This window comes from Dromiciops gliroides, chromosome 1 (genome assembly GCF_019393635.1).
Source record: "Dromiciops gliroides isolate mDroGli1 chromosome 1, mDroGli1.pri, whole genome shotgun sequence".
In the NCBI taxonomy this organism is placed as follows: domain Eukaryota; kingdom Metazoa; phylum Chordata; class Mammalia; order Microbiotheria; family Microbiotheriidae; genus Dromiciops; species Dromiciops gliroides.
In genome coordinates this window covers 148477434-148498042 of record NC_057861.1, presented here as the reverse complement: position 1 = coordinate 148498042, position 20609 = coordinate 148477434, and the positions used below count along the sequence as shown (strand labels likewise).

The 20609-nt window shown below is 40.8% G+C and overlaps 1 protein-coding gene across 1 annotated transcript; it reads right to left on the bottom strand.

Moving 5' to 3' along the window:
• Positions 1 to 1197: 1197 nt before the first annotated feature.
• GEM (GTP binding protein overexpressed in skeletal muscle) lies at positions 1198 to 16907 on the bottom strand. The gene is made up of 5 exons (XM_043976745.1): positions 16666 to 16907; positions 14467 to 14806; positions 6803 to 6879; positions 4070 to 4274; positions 1198 to 2595 (listed from the first exon to the last, which is right to left on the bottom strand). The coding sequence occupies exons 2-5, from the start codon at positions 14795 to 14797 to the stop codon at positions 2318 to 2320; spliced, it is 891 nt and encodes a 296-aa protein (XP_043832680.1). The 5' UTR covers positions 14798 to 14806; positions 16666 to 16907; the 3' UTR covers positions 1198 to 2317.
• Between the last annotated feature and the right edge of the window lie 3702 nt (positions 16908 to 20609).

The following is a 20609-nucleotide window of genomic DNA, read 5'->3' as shown; positions in this document are numbered from 1 at the left end:
CTTGTCTAGACGGACACTTTGGTTCCTTCCAACTCTGAAATTCTCTTTTTCTGGGAACTTACCTTCATACACAACCAGCCAGAGGAAAGTATCAGTTGTATATGACCTATGTTGTCCTGTTCTGGGCTAAGCAGCAGAGGCACAATGAGAAAGCCTGGGACTATGTAAGAGTGACAAACTGCTCTCAAGGCTGAGCCATTTGGGTTGCCAGAGTTTCCTGGGTAATGAGTAACACGGCAGTCTCATACAATTTAAGAGCTGAAAGAGACCCTGAAATGTCTCACTCCCTTTATTGAATAGGTGCGAAAATGGGTCCAGAGAATTAAAGTGACTTGCTCGGGGCCACCTAGGTAGTATGTCAGAGTCAGGATTTGAACTCAGGTTCTCTGACTACAATTCTGTGCTCTTCCCACTATTCCACATGAGCTTTCCAATACACTGTAGCAAGGAATAGTAAAGGGAAGCAGGTATGAAGTTAACTGTTTGAGTATGGCTCCAAAAATGCCCAGGGAGATAGAGAAATGAGACTAAGAGGGGCATGTGGGGCACAGTGTACATTGTGAAAGATCGTATGAATTTTCACTCCAGCAAAGTTTGTAACCCTCTCCCATCCTGCCCCACACCTGTAGGGAGATAGTATAAAAATAGAGTTAAATAGAATTAACATCAGAAGGAAGAATTATGCTAAAACAACACCAGACCAGGCCTAGGACTTAGAATAACCAGCTTACAATTTTATAATTCTTTATGACTTCCTCTTTTGCTTTTGCCAAGTCCAAACCTATTGGCCTTCAGGGAGAGCTGCAAGGCCCATCTGTTCAATGTGCCAGATTGGAGAAGAAGCTCAGTCAAGCTATTGCTATTACTTAGCATTTAGATGACCCCTAATACTTCCTAAGTACTTTACAAATGTATCACCTAAAAATATCTTTGCTTTACTATAATTCCTAGTCCCCAGGGTGTAGATGATGGGAATGTTCTTTAAACCCAATTATGTCCATGCTGTTGTTGCTGCTGCTCTGTATAATATGAAATAATAATAATAGATAAGGTCTTTAGAATGAGCTCTATAAACAGCAATCACAATCATCTCATTTAGGGAAGGAAAACATTAAGAATTTTTTTCAAACATTTTTTATTTCTTTTTTTACAAGACATGTAGGTAAAAACTGGCATATTCTGAAAAAAGATAGAAAACAGTAATAAAAATCAACATTTTCCCATTAAGAAATCTGTTCATAAATACACATTATCAAATATTAAAATGTTTATTCTTTCTGCAGAATAATAATAATAATAAATATGGCATAGCTGTGACATACACGAGGGCTATTGCCAAGTACCAGAGGTACATGGGCACAGAGAAATGTTTTATAAAAGCTCAGACCATTGCTTGTATTCAGACATTTGGCATTTGCGCTCCTGATTGTAATAATCAGACTTTTTTTCTTAAAGGTCTGATTTTTTTAATGGCTCCGTGGCATAACAAAAGATGATTATTTTTAAAGAGTATTTTGACTAGAGGGAGAACTTGGTTAAAAGGATTTCTCCTCTAAATCAACGACACACACCAAGAAGGTAAGCTACATATTCAAGGATATATAATCTTTGACACCATATGAAGGGTACATATATCAATTAGCTAGTCAACAGAACTGAAGATTTCTAGCTGCGGGCACTTAACAAAACTGATTTCTAGGTTCAGTTTCCAGTGAGGTCGGTCACTTCTTTTCACAGCTTTATGAAAGAACAATAACATCATAGTAATGAGGCCAGCACTCCAGTTGTAACTCTATAAAGCATTAACAAGGCACCTCTGAGTTTGACTGGGGAGGCCATTCCTATCAGGGCAGGGAGGAGTGGGGGACAGGACAAATTTCCCCATCATGAATAACCCTCAGAAGGTTGCTCTATATAGACTTAGGCCATGTTGGCTTCAAATTCACTGGGCAGGGCACTGGATAAAGTTATGGCAATAAAGAAATGTTTTTGTCCTACATATTCCATTTTTATCTTTTAAATTCTGCTGCTATCAAAAAGAGAGAAGAAAAAACCTATCAACAGCAAAATTTGCCCCTACAGTGAATCTGGATGGATTCAGGTCACGAAGACAAGCCTTTTCCTATGAATCAATACTGACAAGTAACAAAGATCTCTCTTTTCCCATGCACTGTGTAGCACGTTGCTAATTCCCAACCGCAATGGGGACACCGAGTCTAAAGATGAGTGAGCATCCAATCTAATGTAGATTGATTATTGGTCCCAATGGACTTCAACAACATCCACGAAGGAGGACATCTTGGAGAGGCCAACGCTTCTAAAGCACAGAGAGGTCGTGGCAAGACTTGGATTTCAGCTTGAAGGCCATGTTCTTGTTATTCTTGGCCACTATCTTGCCCCAGAACCGCCGGGCTTTCTTGGGGATGCTCTCTCTCCTCTTCTGGTAGGCCAGCCTCCTCTCGTTCTTCTCCTTGCTATCTCGTCTCAGGCGCACCTGCCGGACAATGCCTTCAAACAGCTCCTTCACATTGTGCTGGACTGCAGCGGAGGTCTCAATGAACTTGCAATCAAAGACTACTGCACATGCTCTCCCTTCTGCAAGAAAAGAGGTGGAAACTCATGAAGTCAGATCTGCTGATCTTCTGAGGGAGCTAAGGGGTAGCAAGGAAAGAGTGCTAGACTTGGATTCAAATTCAAATACTGACTCTCTCAGTTATGAACTGTGTGACCCTGGAACAAGTCAACTGACTGTAATTTCCTTATGTGTAAAATGGGGATTAATAATAACACCTAGCTCTCAGGGTTGTTGTGAGGATCAAACAAGGTAACAGAAGTAAAGTGGTTTGCAAACCTCATGGTACTATATAAATATGAGTTTTCATCATCATCTTCTTCTATTGTTGGGCTTGGCCTTCTGAGGGTTACATAAGTAGATAAACAACCTGAACATTTGGCTTCTTTTTATTCTGACATTGCCACAGATGTGGATTTTAGTCATCCATAGCCAATGGTTATAGCGTACCCCTTTCACCATAATGAGGCACATTCTCCCAATGCATAAAATGAAGCAAATAATCTTGCAGAAAAAGCCTTGGAAAACAGAAGTCAGCGCTTCAGATACAGGATCCATCACAAAGAAGTGGTGTGACCTTCAGCAAGTCATGATACTGTGATAGATCAGGTTTTTTTCTACTCAAAATAGCTACTATAATGCTTGTCCTTCTCTACCTAGGAGGATTGCTTTGAGAATTCAAGACGTATAATATGTAAAAACTTGTGCTGCTTCATATAAAATTGGACAGTCCCAGTGAAACATCAGCAGCCACCCTCCCCCACCAACCAAGATATTTTTTAAACCAGAGGAAGGCTTCTAGAGCATTGTGTAAATCCCCATACAGAACATCTATGGTAAAACTTGAAAGTGGATCACACCAGAAAAATGGCAATCAATGCTTGTAGGAGGCAGGCCCATGCAGATAAAATCACAAATTTAACAAAATAAAGCAACATATCTAAAATATCATTTTTAAAATATGTGAATACTATACAAATTTGTGCTATAGCACCATAAGGATGCCAAAATTGAGTCGGACACTTTTTAGGTGTCTAGGAAACTGTCTCATAAGAATTAAGTAGCAATCTGCTAAAAGGTCAACCCAATGTCATGGAAGATTTACTTTCAATTTCTAAAAACTTTCCAAGTTCCTCCCAAGATACACCTTACATGCAAGAATAATTCAACTTGATACATTTCTTTTGTCATGTCAATATTTCATTTTTGCTACATGAGTTTTTAAAATGTCATAGCCCAAACTTCATTTCAAACTACAATCACTTCCTTTCAAATATTTCTAGATTCTGAAGTAGTTAGTATCTACCATAACCTACATTCTGCCTTACCACATCCAACCTCAACCACAATAGTGCCAACAAAGATAAATGAATCACTGTGGTCCACAGCTAGGACTTCCCTGGAACTCTACTTCAGACCTTTAGTCATAGAGAATAGGGAAACAACCATTGAAAAGAAGGGGCCAAGTGACTATATTACTTGCACAGCTGCACATACCTGACACAGAAACTTCTCGGCACCGCACCAGGTCGCTTTTGTTCCCAACTAAAATAATAGGAATGTCTTCTGTTTGGCGAGCCCGGCGAAGCTGGATTCGAAGCTCAGATGCCTTCTCAAAACTTGCTCTGTCAGTGATGGAGTAGACAATCAGGTAGGCATCCCCCACCTGCATGCAATGATCTTGGAGCCATTCATTTTCCCCCTGATGGAATGAGAAACACTTTCATGACAACCCACTTCAATTATAGTATATGAATGTGACGATATACCATTGTACCATATGGACTGACAAATGGTATGGTTTCAGAGAAAATAGGGAAAATTTATTTGACCTGATTAAGAGTCAAGTTAGCAGAACCAGGATAAGAATTTATATAATAATAACATTGTAAAAATAAACAAATTTGAAATATTTAAAAACTCTGATCAACACAATGAATAACCATGATGCCAGAGTACCAATGATAAAGAATGCTTTTGATAGAGAGGTGGATTAAATATGTAGAATGAGACATATTTTTGAACCCAGCCAATGTGGGGATTTGTTTTGCTTGACTATGCATATTTGTTACAAGAGTATTATTTGTATTTGTGTTTTCCAGTTGAGGAGGAAGAAGTGGAAAGGATAGGAAAAAATGCTTGTTAATATAAGAAAATTTTAATTTAAAAAATAAAGTGGAGGGGCAGCTAGATGGCACAGTGGATAGAGCACCAGGCCTGGAGTCAGGAGTACCTGAGTTCAAATCCAACCTCAGACACTTAACACGGACTAGCTGTGTGACCCTGGGGGCAAGTCACTTAACCCCAATTACCTCACTAAAAATAAATAAATAAATAAAGAGGAACAAACTGAAAAAAACATCAACTAAGCCATCAACAGACATTAATTAAATGGCTACTCTATACTAGGCTCTATAAGATTCAAAAGTGAGATGATCCCTGCTCTCAAGAGTCTAGTAGGGGAGACAAAATGTACATATAGAAGCATATACAAAATAAATACAAGATAGTTAAGGGGGAAAGCATTAGCAACCAATGAGGATGGAGAGGAAGCTATTCAGCAAAACCTCATTTAGAAAGTGAGCACAACTTGGAAGAGAAATGAGAAGTGCTTTGGGAAGAAGAGATGTGTATCACTTCTCTGGGCCTCAGTCTCCATAACTGTAAAATACATGGTAAAAGGTGGTAAGGATGGGATGGGGTTAACTGCATAATCTCTGAGGTTCTTCCCAGTCATATCAATCTAGGATTCTAATACATAAACACCATATGTTGAATCGAGAATAAGCATCAAGCTACATCAAGAAAGAACCTTTTCTACCTCCTAAAGCTCACCAAGATGTCTTCCTAAATGATGGTGATGAAACATCATCAATAAGTATAAAATTATTATAAGGTATTTACAAGCATAGGAGAACCTTGTCATTCAACAAACATTTGTTTGGGTTATTTTTAAATAATGTTTTATTTTTCCCCAATTACATGTAAAAATAATTTTTAACATTCTTTTTTTTTAAAGATTTGAATTTCAACTTCCATTCTTTTCTTCCTCCTTCTCCTCACCCCTCCCTGATATATGGAAGGCAATCTGATATAGGTTATACATGTGCAATCGCATAAAACATTTCCAAACATTAGTCATTTTCTACAAAAAGACTTGAAGAGAGAGAGGAACAGTACACTTCAGTCTAAAATCAGACAATATCAGTTCTTTCTTTTGAAATGAATAGCATTTTTCATCATGAGTCCCTTGGGATTGTCTTGGGTTATTATATGGCTGAGAATAGCTAAATTATTCATAGTTCTTCATCATACAATATTGCTATTAGTATGTACAATGTTCTTCTGGTTCTGCTCACTTAATTTTGTATCAGTTCATATAAGTCTTTACAGCTCTTTCTAAAGTCAACCTGCTTGTCATTTCTTATAGCACAACATTACAATCATATGCCACAACTTATTCAGCCATTCCCCAATTGATGGGCATCCCCTCAATTTCCAATTCTCAGCCACCATGAAAAGAGCTATGAGAAATATTTTGTATAAATATTTTTAAACTCTTTGGGTTACAGACCAATCAGGGGTATTGCTTGATCAAAGGGTATGCACAGTTTTATAGCCCTTTGGGTGTAGTCAACAAACACTTGATAAGGGCTTTCTGTTTGAGAGTCTTTTACTAGGTGCTGAAGTAGGTACAAAAGTTAGATAAGACATGATCCCTGTGCAAACTTGTCATATTCATTTGAGAGCTGTAAATTGGAGTCCTTCTGGAAAAAGCAAATGGTGAAGGTTGGAGGTTGGAATGACAGTTTTACGTAGTTTCACATGGTTTGAAATAGGCTACTACTGGGGCAGCTAGATGGCGCAGTGGATAGAGCACTGGCCCTGGAGTCAGGAGTACCTGAGTTCAAATCTGGCCTCAGACACTTAACACTTACTGGCTTGTGACCCTGGGCAAGTCACTTAACCCCAATTGCCTCACTAAAAAAAATAAATAAATAAAAAATATATATATTTAAAAATATAATTGGAAAATATTTAATAAAACAAATAAAAGCATGAAATAGGCTACTACCCTCCTATGAATGATGATTTTCTTACCATTGACAAAATAAAATATTTTACTGGTTATAAGGTCAAGGAACTGGAACTTGTCTCTGGTTCAGACCCTTGCTTATGAAAAACTTCTTTCTTTAGGACTGGTAGACAAATATAACTGAAGCCACATACCTTATTTTCCCACATGTCCAACAAGATGATGGTTGCACTTTCCCCATCAACAATCAGGGTTCGTTCATAAGTATCTTCTAAAAGAGAAAGCAAAAATGATATTGAAGGTAGAAACCTAGAAGTGATGCTCTTGGACGGAAGGACTGTGGCTAAGAATCACAGGATGACAGGCCTAGAGATGGAAGGGAACTTAAAGGCCATTTAATCCAATCTCTACCTTTAACATTTAATGCAACTCGGGCTGCTAGGTGGCGCAGTGGATAAAGCACCAGTCCTGGATTCAGGAGGACCTGAGTTCAAATCCGGCCTCAGACACTTGACACTTACTAGCTGTGTGACCCTGGGCAAGACACTTAACCCCCATTGCCCCGCAAAAAAACAAACAAACAAACAAACAAAAACATATAATGCAACTATAAGGTATCAGGAAGACCCGAGTGTAAATCTTGCCTCAGACACCTACTAGCGGTATGAGACTGGGCAAGTCACTTAATCTGTTTGCCTCAGTTTCCTCATTTGTAAAATGGGAACAACAAGGACACCTACTTCATAAGTCTAGTGTGAAGATCAAATGAGATAACATATTCAAAGTTTTTGGCAAACCTTAAATCACTATAGATGGGGCAGCTAGGTGGCGCAGTGGATAGAGCACTGGCCCTGGAATCAGGAGCACCTGAGTTCAAATCCGGCCTCAGACACTTAACACTTACTAGCTGTGTGACCCTGGGCAAGTCACTTAACCCCAATTGCCTCACTAAAAAAAAAAAATCAGTATAGAAATGCTAGGTATTATTTGTTTTCTACAGCCCCATAGAAGTAAGCATAAATATTACAGTAAGTAGCCAAGCTGAGATTTAAACCCAGCTTCTGCCTCAAGCCTCTCCTTCATATGTTCATATGGTGACACCATAGAGGTCGCCTTGTCCAGCTCTGCCCCATCCCTTACTTAACTCATGAGAAAACAAGAGGCCCAGAGAGGGTTAGAGATTTGTCCAAGATCACTCAAGGAGGAAATGGCAGAAGGGGAAAATCCAGGGCTCCCCCCCACTCCCGTACTAGGCTGCTGCTTCTTGTTGTCATTGTTCTTCAGTTCTTTTGCAATCATCTCCAACTTTCCATCTGGGGGTTACTTGGTAGAGATACTGAAGTGGTTTGCCATTCTTGTCTCCAGCTCATTTTACAGATGAGGAAACTGAGGTAGACAGGGTTCCATGGGACTTGCCCAGGATCACACAACTATTAAGTGTCAAGTGTATGAGGTCTGATTTGAACTCGGGTCTTCCTGAATCCAGGGCCAATGCTTTATCCACTGCACCACCTAACTGCCCCCTAGGAATGACTGTTAAACCATTGCATAGCACGTAGGCCACTTCCACTCCCACACCATGCACAGTTTGAACAAATGGAGGCCATTTTATGGAACCTGAACATTATCTATAAGAAAGCACAATATGGGGATAACCACTATATAAGCCTCCCTGGCTCAGAGCCAATGGCCATTGTGCACAAGGAAATATAAGGCATTCCTGTATCTACAAAAGAGTATGACTAGCTTTCTTTAACCACACACACAAAAGCCTTTATCCTCACTTTATAGTCAATCAATTGTGACTTGTAGTCATTCTCATGACTATGAGGACCATATTTCTTGGTGATTTGGGGGCAAGTACACCATCCCTAGTTTTATTCTTCCAAGAGGGGAAAAAAACAGAGAAAGATCTTGAGACACTCATAGCGTTGGCTCCAGTTTTCTTTATCCCTTTTTTGAAAAACATAATTAATTCTCCAGGAATACACAGAGCTTATTTTACCATTGGAGTACAACAGAAGTAGCAGCTACAGCTCTATTTAGTAATGGAAACTTTCCTTCCCCTCCCTTGTTCTGAAACTGTTTGTGGGTGAAGGGTGAGCACAATGTGCAAACATAGTTAGAGTCCAGGGGAATGGTTGGGCAGGGAGCAGAGGGGAAGGATTAGGCAAAAGAACGGGGAAAGAAGACAAGATTTTGCAGGAAGTTCTTCCATCCATGGACATACACCCAGACCCACTTAAAACATCTTTCCCTTTATTCTGACATTTCTTGCCTCTGCATTTTGATACTTGGAAATGTTTGATAGGATCTTCTTTCCCACTGAAGCAAGAAATTATTGTGGCCATCCTAGGAGTCTTGTTATGAATAAATCCTATCTTAACAGAGAAAGGAAGTGAACCGGGCACTATATAAATATATTGAGCCAGCCTCAAAGTCAGAAAGACCTGGGTTCAAGTCTCATTTCTGACAAGTACTGTCTTTATGACTCTGGTCAAGTCAGTTAACCTTTCAATACTCTAGGCCAGTGGCAGCTAAGTGGCGCAGTGGTTAGAACACTGGCCCTGGATTCAGGAGGTCCTGAGTTCAAATCCAGACTCACACTTGACACTTACTAGCTGTGTGACCCTGGGCAAGTCACTTAACCCTAATTGCCCCACAAAAAGAAAGAAAGAAAGAAAGAAAGAAAGAAAGAAAGAAAGAAAGAAAGAAAGAATACTCTAGGCCAAAGGTTCTCAAAGTATGATCTGGAGACTGATGGGGGTCCCCAAGACCCTTTGGGGGGGGGTGTTCAGTCATTCCAATCATGTCTTCATGACCCCATTTGGAGTTTTCTTGGAAAAGAAACTGGAGTGCTTTACCATTGCCTTCTCCAGCTCATTTTACAGATGAGAAAACTGAGACAAACAGGGTTGAGTGACTTACCCACAGTCACACAGCTAGTAAGTGCCAGGGGGTACATAAGGTTAAAACTATTTTTCATAAAAATTATAAAATAATTTAATTTCTAATACAATAAATATTGAGAGATATAAATCACATATTATTAAAAAACTCTTTGAAGGATCCTCCATAATTTTTTTAAATATAAAGGAGTCCTGAGACCAAAAGGACTGAGAATTATTTCTCTAAACAAGATAAGTTGGCAACCTGCATTGGTAAAGTGAGTTCCCTCATCCAGGAGTTCCCTAAGCCAATGAAATCATAGATGCAGGACAAAGCCCAACCCAATCTATCTAGCAAGTAAATAGGAATACCTCTCTGCCCCAGTTTATAATTCCTTCATCCTGAAGCTGTGAACAAGTGAGAGACAAGAAAAAAGCAACATATGGATGGTGAAGCCTGTCTGTTGGCTTCTGCCTCTGAGTGTTTATCTCTCAGCCTCCCCACCTCCATATGTGTTTATATCTATTCCCATCTTGAAAATGATCCCTATTCACGGATTGGATTAAAAATTCTTTATTCATGTCATGTGTGTCATTCCCTGAATATTCAGGAGGAATGAGATTTCAATAGGATGTGGTCATTATTTTATTTTAAGTACTTGTGGGTAGGACCTCTTGAATTCAACACGCAAACTTAAGAAAAACATTTCCCTGAACCTATAGAACCCTGAGTTTGTAATTTAAGGACTCAACACCAGATGTTAAGGTTACTAGGATTAATCACTCCCCTTGACCAAGGGTCAAATTGGCCAATTTCCTTGGGGAAGGTTTTTATCTTTTCTTTTAGGCCCCTCCCTAAACCCAGAATTTGCTCTTTGCACACCCACGACATGGACTTCCCTGGAAATCAGAATCAAAGAGGAAGTTTGGAGTCAAAGGAACAGTGTGGCCTGCACACAGACTGAAACAGATACCAACAACTGGAGAAAAAAAAAGAGGCAAAGACAACATTTTTCTGGGTTTTTAGAGAAAATCATAATGGGGAAGAAAGGGACCAAGAGACAGAAAATCCAAAGATCTTTAACACCACCACAAAAAAAGATAACTTTTCTTAAGGTTGTCATACTCATGTCTCTGCCTCTAAATCATTGTGAGCTTACAATAACAGGTCAGTAAGATACACAGCTGAACACTACTGTACTTTGCATGGGGTGCACGAGGAAATCTAAGATCATACGTGCACTTAACAACTTGCCTTGAGGACTCCATGATTGTCGTGGTATCATGAAAAGGGAACTACATTCAAATTACAATTGTTACATATTAGCTTGTGTGACCTTGGATAAGTCATTTTAAGTCCCTGAGGAACAATTTCCTCATCTGGAAAATGGGTCTAATAATACTTGTGCTACCTGTTTTAGAAACCTTAAAGTGTTATAGAAACATGAGTTCTTATTAAATGTAAATTATTTATTGATGGTCTTTAAAATTAAGTACCAGTAACTCAATTATCTAGGGGTCATCTCCTCTCTTGTTTATTTTATTTTTTTTGCCCTTTCTAGTGGGGAAGAGACAGAATGATGCAGGGAGAAAGAGAATTCAGTTCCTTGTGAGCTTCGGGGGGAATTTGGGGTGAGTGGCAGCAGAGAAAGGATTCAACTAACTGATTTTATGTTATATTTTTCAATTATCTGGGTGGAGCAAAGTTTTAGTAGTCCGTGCTATCTTCTCTCTTATTTACCTGTTGTTTCCCCTAATAGAATATAATCTCCCAGAAGGCAGGGGCTATTTAATTTTTGTCTTTGTATCTCTAGGACTGAGCAAAATGCCTGGCATGTAGAAGATGCCTAAGAAATACGAGTTGATTGATTGAATGAATGAGTGAATATCTAAAACCAGACTCATTATCTCCCCGCTTTCTGAACTTCCTTATTGCCAAGGGTTCTGTCCTTGAAAATCAAATCAAGATAAATTATATCATGCAATCTAAAAAGTTTCCAATATCTCTCAAATTCTCCAAAGAAGTGACCCCCCCAGGTAATATCCAATCTATCTATCTTTCCTAATCTTTTGCACAGTCTGACTCACAATACCACCCACTGGAAAATCTGTGAAATTAATCATAGTGTCTTGGAGTTGGAAGGGGCCCTGAAACTCATCTTCCCCCCAACCTCAATGTGCAGGCTACATTTCTTGTCTGTCTCAGGGAATCATATACATGTGAAAGCACTCTCAAGAGTTCGAAGAAACCAGTCCACAGGCATTTATTAAGTATCTACTCAGTGCCAGACACTGTGATATTAAGCACTAGACAAAAGTAGACTACTATCATATGGACATATGGCATTGGAGTAGCAACATGGCATAAAATTTAGAAAGTAGACTCTAGAACCAGCAAAACCTTGGTTCAAGTCCCGACTCTGGCACCAGAAGATGAAGGAGTGAAGGTCAAGTCTCCTATGTCTTCAGTGCCTCAGAGGTTGAATTGCAGACCGTTTGCTAACTTGCCTTAGAAGGGGGAATTTCCTCAATGGTAGCTGCCTCTAGCCAATGAAATCACAGATGTAAACAAAAAAGATGTCATCAATTCCCAGAAACAATATCTAAGTCTGGAAGGATCACCCAGATGCATGACATCAGTCAAATAACACCTATTGTGCCCAGAGTACTGTGTTAACTTCTAACCACAAAGTTTAGAAAAAATACACTTCCTGCCTTCATGTTGCTTAAAGTCTAGTCATGGGATATCTGGGAATATGCCCAGCTTGCTAGAGGGAGCTAGTTGACTCCTCTTTTAGCCACACCCCTGCCCTCCACCTCTGAAACAAGAAGAAAGATGCCTATCATGAAGCAGCTTCTATTCCTTCTTATCTTATTCAGAAAGAACACAGATTCCCCCTCTCCCTTTGCTTTACTATTTATTTATCTGTAGTCCTCCTTTTCTAGGAATAATGAATAAAGTCCTCTCTTATTTGCTTACAATTTAGCAGGCTTAACTGTACATCTCAGCAGACAGAGTGGATTTGATCATCCATTGGCTATAGGGCTGTCAACCAAACACTCCACCTCTCTACCATACTTCTTTCATCTATAAAATGGGTGATATGGTGTGGAGCCAGGTGGTAGGTGCAAAGACTTTGAAAATGTAGAACTGAAGACTTCTAAAAGAAGGGAGAGAGGGAAGGAAGGAAGGAGGGAAGGAAGGAAGGAAGGAAAGAAGGAAGGAAGGAAGGAAGGAAGGAAGGAAGGAAGGAAGGAAGGAAGGAAGGAAGGAAGGAAGGAAGGAAGGAAGGAAGGAAGGAAGGAAGGAAGGAAACAAGTATTAAGTACCTACTATAGGTTAAACATCATGCTAAGCAGTACAAATACTATCTCATTCACTCCTCACAATAACCTTTCAAGGTAAGATGCTATTATGACCCCCGTTTTATAGTTGAAGAAACTGAGGCAGACAGATTAAGTGACTTCCTCAGGGTCAAACAGCTAAGAAATGTCTGAGGCTGGATTTGAACTCAGGTCTTCCTGACTCTAGGCCCAGGGTTCTTTCCTTTGTACCACCTAAAAACATCAATTATTATTAAAGTTCTGTTGTCATTGAGTATTACTCAGAGCAAGATGCTATGATTAGCAAATAGTGATGCATGTATCTCTAATACATGTACAAGTACTTTGAAGGCTTCAAAAGGGCTATATGTTTGTATAGCCCCCCGCCCCCGATACACCACCATTTGCAGAAGGCTCTCGGGGATCTCACCTCATCATTTCCCACCTGGTTATTGTCATGGCCTTGATAATCTCTAGAAATTCATCATTTTGCAAGATGAAATCAACTCTGAAACTCTCACCTCCTCAGATAATTTCCCTCCCCAACCATAGGACTTTATTCCCTCCATCCCCATCGTTGTAACCTCTTCTCCCCAACTTTTCAGCTTCTTTCTATGTCTTGTTGTCTCCCATTATATTGTAACCTTCCTGAAGCCAAGGGTTGTCTTATGCCTTCCTTGATATCCCTAGAGCTTAGCACAGTGTCTGGCACATAGTAGGCACTTAAGATAAGTTTACTGATTTTATTGTCTACTTCAGTTGTTTTTATTTCCCATTTCAAAGCTAACTAAGCATCTCACCACTATGATCCTTGAGACTACTCACTGACTTCTCTCTTGCCATAGTGCTATACTGCAGTTTCAAGAGCAAAAATAAAGTTGGTAGTATACTTTCCTATGCCCCAAAATGAATAATTCTTGAGAACCTCTGGATTCTGGGAATTCCTATTATTTGATTTCTGATCAAAATGAATTGACATGGGGCAGCTAGGTGGTGGATAAAGCACCGGCCCTGGATTCAGGAGAACCTGAGTTCAAATCCAGCCTCAGACACTTGACACTTACTAGCTGTGTGACCCTGGGCAAGTCACTTAACCCTCATTGCACTGCAAAAAAAAAAAAAGAACTGACCAGTCCACTCTGACCACGTTAAAAAGATAAAAACAATGAGGACAATGCTACACCCACCCTTCCCCTTGAACTCCCAGAAAGAGACAGTTTTGTTTTTCTCCTGAGGCATGCACATGGATTTTTCCAACATGAAAATCAAAATCATCCCTTTAAGAGCTAGGGCAATGAGTGACCAAGGAAGTTGGCCCAGGGTCACACAGTTATAGAAAGTGGAAATAGGATACCATGCCCTTGGTTCTGGCCACTAGACCTCACTTCTCCTTGCTTAGCCTTGGAATATAAGTGTTACCTTCTCTGGTCAAAATTCAGAAGATATTGATGCTTGTCAATGATTATTCTACTCTTCCTACTCCACGGGCCTTGAACCAGAGACTTGTGGCTTTCACAAACCAGTGAGTGCCAAGAATGAATTATCTCAGTTCTAAACCCTACTGATAAATCGCCCAGCTAATTTACTCTGCTTTTAATACTGATGTGGCCTGTTGACTAGAGACAGTTCAACACTTTGCTACCTACCTCCCAACACTTCACAGTCACTGTCCATGCTGTCAGGCACACCTGCAAAGATGTTGGCCAGGGTAGACTTGCCTACACCGTGTTCCCCAATCAGCACCACTCTATAGTATGTATTTCCAGACTCAGAGGAGATGACAGAATCTGTGGAGTCAGAAGACCAGCTTCGCCGGTAGTAGTCTTCTGGGTTCATCGAGTATCGGTTGCGGTTGTTGTATGAGTGGGGTTCTTTCTGGACCATAAGATGCCTCCCATCTGCAGGGATACTCCATCGCTGCTGCTGCACCTGCAAGGCCGTGCTGCTGCGGCGCATGGTGACATTGTTCAGAGTCATTGTTGGTTCCTGGGGAGCAAACAGAACAGGACACCAGGATTATGTACTTGAGGTTTCATCAATTTTTTTTCATGAAATGAAAACTACCTATCCCCAAGACACAAGGTACCAATGAAACAGCCCTGAGCTCTCAGTGATACGAGTCTGGATTGCACAGTCAGACTCCTAGGAGTGGGATTTCTAATCTACTTCAAGCAATGAAACAGCTCTAGGTGCCATTTCCAAGGGAAGGGAAAAGTATCATGATGGATCATATAGGAATGAACACCCCCCCACACACACACAGATAGGTCGTAAATTTAGACTAGAAAGTACTTTAGAAGTCACTTACTCTAAGCTTTAGTTTTGCAGATGAAGAACCCAAAACCCCAAGAGGTCAAGTGATTCCCAGATCCTCTGACACCAAACCCAGTGCTTTCTCAACTGTACTCAGCTGTTTCTACTATCCTGAGGGCTGATACTGAGAGGTGGTCCTAAGGATGCCAAAGTCACAAATGCATACACACACAAAATCCTCCTCCATTTAAATCCACAAGTGAGTGGTTCAAAGGAGCAGCCGACCAGGGACTAGGTTATCTTTCCAGCTCATTCTACACTTAATTACACTAGCCTATCCATCAGCCTGCTTTGCTTTGGTTGGAGACCTGTGGCAATGACATCATTGCCCCTCCGCTTGAGCAGTATATACATTGGAACTACCATGTTTAGTCACATTGAGTTGATGTTCTCCAGCTGCTGAGACTACTATTTGAATTTTTTTTCTCCTTGAGGTTATGCCTCAACATTGCCATCTGCCCACTGGCATGCCTTTAAAAAAACACATCACCCTAATACTCACTATTCTGGAATTAACTGTGTACTCAGCCTCTTCCAAACCTATCAAACATGCACTGGGAATGCCCATGTAAATCGCTTTTCACTGAATCCTGTTGCAATTTATCTCCTTAATTCAACTGAGCTTTTTAATCTTCTGAAAGCCTCAACTGCAGAAAACTGAGATATTAAAAAAATAGAGTATTGGGCATCTGAAAGGCATGATGGAGTAATGGATGGTCTTGGACCTGGATGGCTTTAAATCCCACCTCTCATACTTATTAACTGTGTGACCTTGGGGCAAGTCACTTCTCAGTTCCCTCATCTATAACATTAGGGTGTTGGACTATATGACCTCTAAATCTCTACTTAGCTCTAAAAACCTATAGTATAATCAACAGCCTCTAAGAAGTCCACTACAGCTTCTAGGCTACTATATCGTGGTACCCTCTTTCATGGACTTTAGTGAACTCAGTTGGTACCCGAAGTGGAACATTTATCATTTTCGTCAGCAAAATCCATTCTCCGGAGCAAGAAATACATTGACTAAGAAATCACTCGAGGTATACCAGTCCCCAAACAAGATGATCAGTGGCAAATAAGAACATTAACTTAAAGTGGTAGGGTTTGGGATGGGGTTTTTTGTTTTTGTTTGTTTGTCTTGGCGGGGGTGGGGGGAGAAGGGGAAGATCACCATCCATCTGGCCATCTGCCGTGAGAATTGATGCTAATTAATAGTATAATTCCCGCGCCCCCCCCCCAAATTGCCATTATTCTCATCTTAAGCTCCTTTCTCTTTCTGGACATTTAGAACCTGGATCATAGACTCTAAGGTCACTTTTCACTACTTAGAAAGAAGTTCAGGCTGACTGAGGACGCCGCATTTGCTGCTCCCAGTGCCGCCCGTCCCATCTATCCCCGTCCCATCTATCCTCACCCGTTCACTGCAGAGGGCTTCGATCTCCGAAAAAGCCACACGCTCCAGCTTAGCCTCCCAAGAGCGCTCACACACACACACACACACACACACACACACACACACACACACACTCTACCTGACTTTCTCCAATCCCTCCCAGTCAAGGCAGCGGCGGGATGCCGGGGGAATCTCCGGTTCACGCTGGAGCGAGCGAGCGAGCGAGTGAGCGCGGGCTGGTGGACCGCTCTGCTGGAGTAAACTCCTCTCCTTCCCTCTGGCTGCTTCTCTCCAGCCGTTGTTCGGCTCCCCCAGGTTTATATTAAGCACATCTGATCAGAGACAGGGCTTTTCCGTGACGTCACTGCCCTGGCCACAGAGCAGGCGGCCCCCCGCTGGGAGGAAACGGGTATGCAGAAGAGCCCAAAGTTACCGACGCTCCCAGCGAACACAAAATCAGTTACTTGCAGTCATATGATTTTTCTTCCCCCCTCCCTCCCCAAACCTCCACCCGCTTTTCCAGAGTGCCAGGGAAGCAGATCCTGACTTTTTTTTTACAAGGTGAAAACAAGAAAATGGAAAAATACTCCAAGTGTCACTTAATCGTCTTTCCCGGCACTGCACTCGAGAGCTGCCCAGATGAAGGCCTACGGAAAGGCTCGAGGTTGATTTGCAAAGGGGAGCTGGGGCTCCATTCATTCTGCTTTGTCACGACAGCATCGATCAACCCTGGCTGCTGGCACATCCAGCCTCAGAATCATGAAACTGCAGCCACCTGGGAAAAAAGGGGGCGGGGGGCTGGGGGGGGGGAGAAGGAAGCATTTATTTTAACAGCATCTTCTGCTGGAAGAAACAGTTTCGTATCTTGTTTTACCCCCATTCGCCCCAAGAAAAAGAGTGGTGAAATACGAGGAGCTCTCATGATTCTGTGCTCCTTCCGCAAAGAATGAGGAAAAGAGGACGAAGGGGGAGGCACAGACAGTTTCAAAGGGGACAGTTTAGGAAAGGAAACAATGAGGTATCAAAACAGTTCATGGTAAATTCCCCTGGTCTTCCTTACTTGTCTTTGCCCACCTCACCAGATACCAAACCCTTGCAATCAGTTGCAGGGCATTATAGTGTCAGGGGATTTGATGAGTACCTCAATCATAATCATCGTCTCTGCAATAATCCCCAGGCACATCAGTACTTCAGGCACGAGGCCAAGGCCAGAGAGCCATTGCCCAGGGGCAGAAGTGGTGTCTCCTTCAACCCAAAGCACCTAAGGGATTCTTTTGAACAGTGTGCATGTGATGCCCGTCCTAATCTACCAGAAAATACACCTAAATCATCCCTTCTTAGAGGGCACTTGAATTTCCCCAGATGCTGTGCTGGGAGATGACTCAGGGCCTTTTCAATGTGTCGATCTTTTTCTCTAGCCAGCTTTGCTTCTGGCTTGGCCAATGAGTCTCAGAAAGAGCCAAAAGGCACTGCAGGTTTCTTGGTGACCAAGTTCAAATGTTCCTCCGGTTTAAAGGAAATTAGTCATTGGGGGGGTGGTGGGTATCTGAAGGTAGTTTATCTGCACTGAATGACTAGCTGCTGGCAAGGGGAAAATCATTAAAACACCATTCAAATACATCCTTTCTTCTATCCAACCAGCCATTCACATATATTATAGACCAAAGATTCTATTTCCAATAGTATCAAAAAAAAATCACAAAATCACAGAATGTCAGAATTTGGAAGGGACTTCAAGGAGGCATCTAATGAAACCTTGTCTAAGTAGAAATCTGCTGAACAGCTTCCCTGGCAAGTGGTCACTCAGCTTCCACTGAAAAGCCTCTATTAATGAGAAACTCACCAGCTTCTAAGGCAGACAATTCCACTTTTGGACAGCTCTGATTGATGGGAGATCCTTCCTCACATTGAGCATCAACTTGCTCTTTCTTCAATTTCCACCCACTGCTACTTGTAGTGCCTCTGGGGCTGAGCAAAATAAATTGAATTCCTTTTCCACATGTTACACCTCCAAATACTTTTCTTCTTTTTTTGTGGGGCAATGAGGGTTAAGTGACTTGCCCAGGGTCACAAAGCTAGTAAGTGCCAAGTGTCTGAGGTAGGATTTGAACTCAAGTCCTCCTGAATCCAGGGCCAGATTCACCACCTAGCTGCCCCCCTCCAAATACTTTTTTTTTATTTTAAAATTTATTTTCTTTTAAATTTATGGAATAAAACAAGCATTTCTATATCATAATATAATAAAAAAGATGATTGCACATGAAACCACAAGTCTACTATGTATAACTTGCTATTCCTTTTAAATATACAACAAAGTTATTGTGTAAATTTCTTTTCTTCTCTTCCCCTGGATTTTCTTCTCTGGATGCAGATAGCATCTACTTTCATATGTCCTTTATAATTAATTTGGGGATTTATAATAGTCAAAATAACTTATTCACTCAAAGTTGTTGTTAAAACAATATTGCTGTTGCTATATATAATGTTCCCTTGGTTCTGCTTGTTTTGTTCTTCATTATTTCAAGTAAGTCTTCCATGTTTTTCTACCATCACTGAGCTCAGCATTTCTTTTTTTTTCTTTTCCTCTGACAATTCCTTAATGTGAAGTTTGGGTTTTGGTTTTGTTTTTTTTTTACTGTTTTCTCTCACAACTAGCTAATATGGGAATTTTTCCATGACTACTCATGTATAACTTATTTTGAATTGCTTGAGTTCTTGTGGGTGGGAGGTGGGAATGGAGGGGGGAAGAGAAATTGGAACACAAAGTTGTTTGTTTTTTTTAAATTGATGTTAAAAAAATACTTTTGGGGAAGCTAGGTGGTGCAGTGGATAGAGCACCGGCCCTGGAGTCAGGAGTACCTGAGTTCAAATCCGGCCTCAGACACTTAATACTTACTAGCTGTATGACCCTGGGCAAGTCACTTAACCCCAATTGCCTCACTAAAATTTAAAAAAAATTTTTTTTAAATACTTTTAAGATATCTCTCATACTCCCTCCACAAAGGTTTCTCCAGATCAATCAACAAGCATTTATTAATTGTCTCCTCTGGGTCAGACACTGTGATAGGGGCTGGAGATACAAGTACAAAGATGAAACAATCTCTGTCTCTCAAGGATCTTAAGAAACATTTCCAGATCCTTCGATTAGTCTTTTAATGGCAGGGTCTCCAGTTCCCTTCACCTCCTGGTTGCCATTCTCTGGACATGCATCTAGAGTCTCAGTGTCCTTTCCTAAAATGTGGCATGCCATAACTGGACAAATTTTCCAGATGGTGTCTGATCAGGCCAGAGTACAGCACAACTATCCCATCCTTCATTCTGAACACTATGCCTCTATTAAGACGGCTGAAAATCACATTTGGTTTTTTGGCTGCCATGTCAGCAGTCACTAAAATTACAGATAATAGTTCTGCAGCTACCAATTCTAACCCATGAACATGGAAAATATTCTCCTGGGCTTCTTTTCTCTAATTCCAGCCTCTCATAGAAGTGTTCTGATGAGGATGCCTCCAGATTAGCAAGGAAAAGCTAATTCATACTAGGTTTGTATCCCAAAGAGATCAAAGAAAAGGGAAAAGGTATATGTACAAAAACATTTATAATGATTCTGTGGTGGCAAAGAATTGGAAATTAAGGGGACGCCCATCAACTGGAGAATGACTGAACAAGTTGTGATATATGATTGTGATGGAATATTCATTTGTTCTGTCATGTCCAACTCTTTGTGACCCCATGGGCTCTTCTATCCTCCAATGTCTCCCAAAGTCTGTCCAAGCTCATGTTCATTGTTTCTATGACACTCCATCCATCTCATCCTTTGATATCTCCTTTTCCTTTTGCCTTCAATCTTTCCTAAAATCTGGATCTTTCCAATTAGTCTTGTCTTCTCTTTATATGGCCAAAGTACTTCCAATGAGTAATCTAAATTAATTTCTTTAGGTGTTATAAGAAATGAAGAGCAAGATAGTTTTAGAAAAAACTGGAAAGACTAATATGAACTGATGCAAAATGAAGTGAACAGGACCAAGAGAACATTGTGCACAGTAACAGCAATATTGTAAGGAGGGTGAACTGTGAAAGACT

Bases quoted from the DNA above. Each gene is read 5' to 3' on its own strand.
- GEM (XM_043976745.1), bottom strand. From the start codon at position 14,797: ATGACTCTGAACAATGTCACCATGCGCCGCAGCAGCACGGCCTTGCAG. The intron at 6,880-14,466 runs GTAGGTAGCAAA...TTTCTCTTTTAG, and splicing joins TGACTGTGAAGTGTTGGGAG to AAGATACTTATGAACGAACC. The intron at 2,596-4,069 runs GTATGTGCAGCT...CTTTTCTTGCAG, and splicing joins CCGAGAAGTTTCTGTGTCAG to AAGGGAGAGCATGTGCAGTA.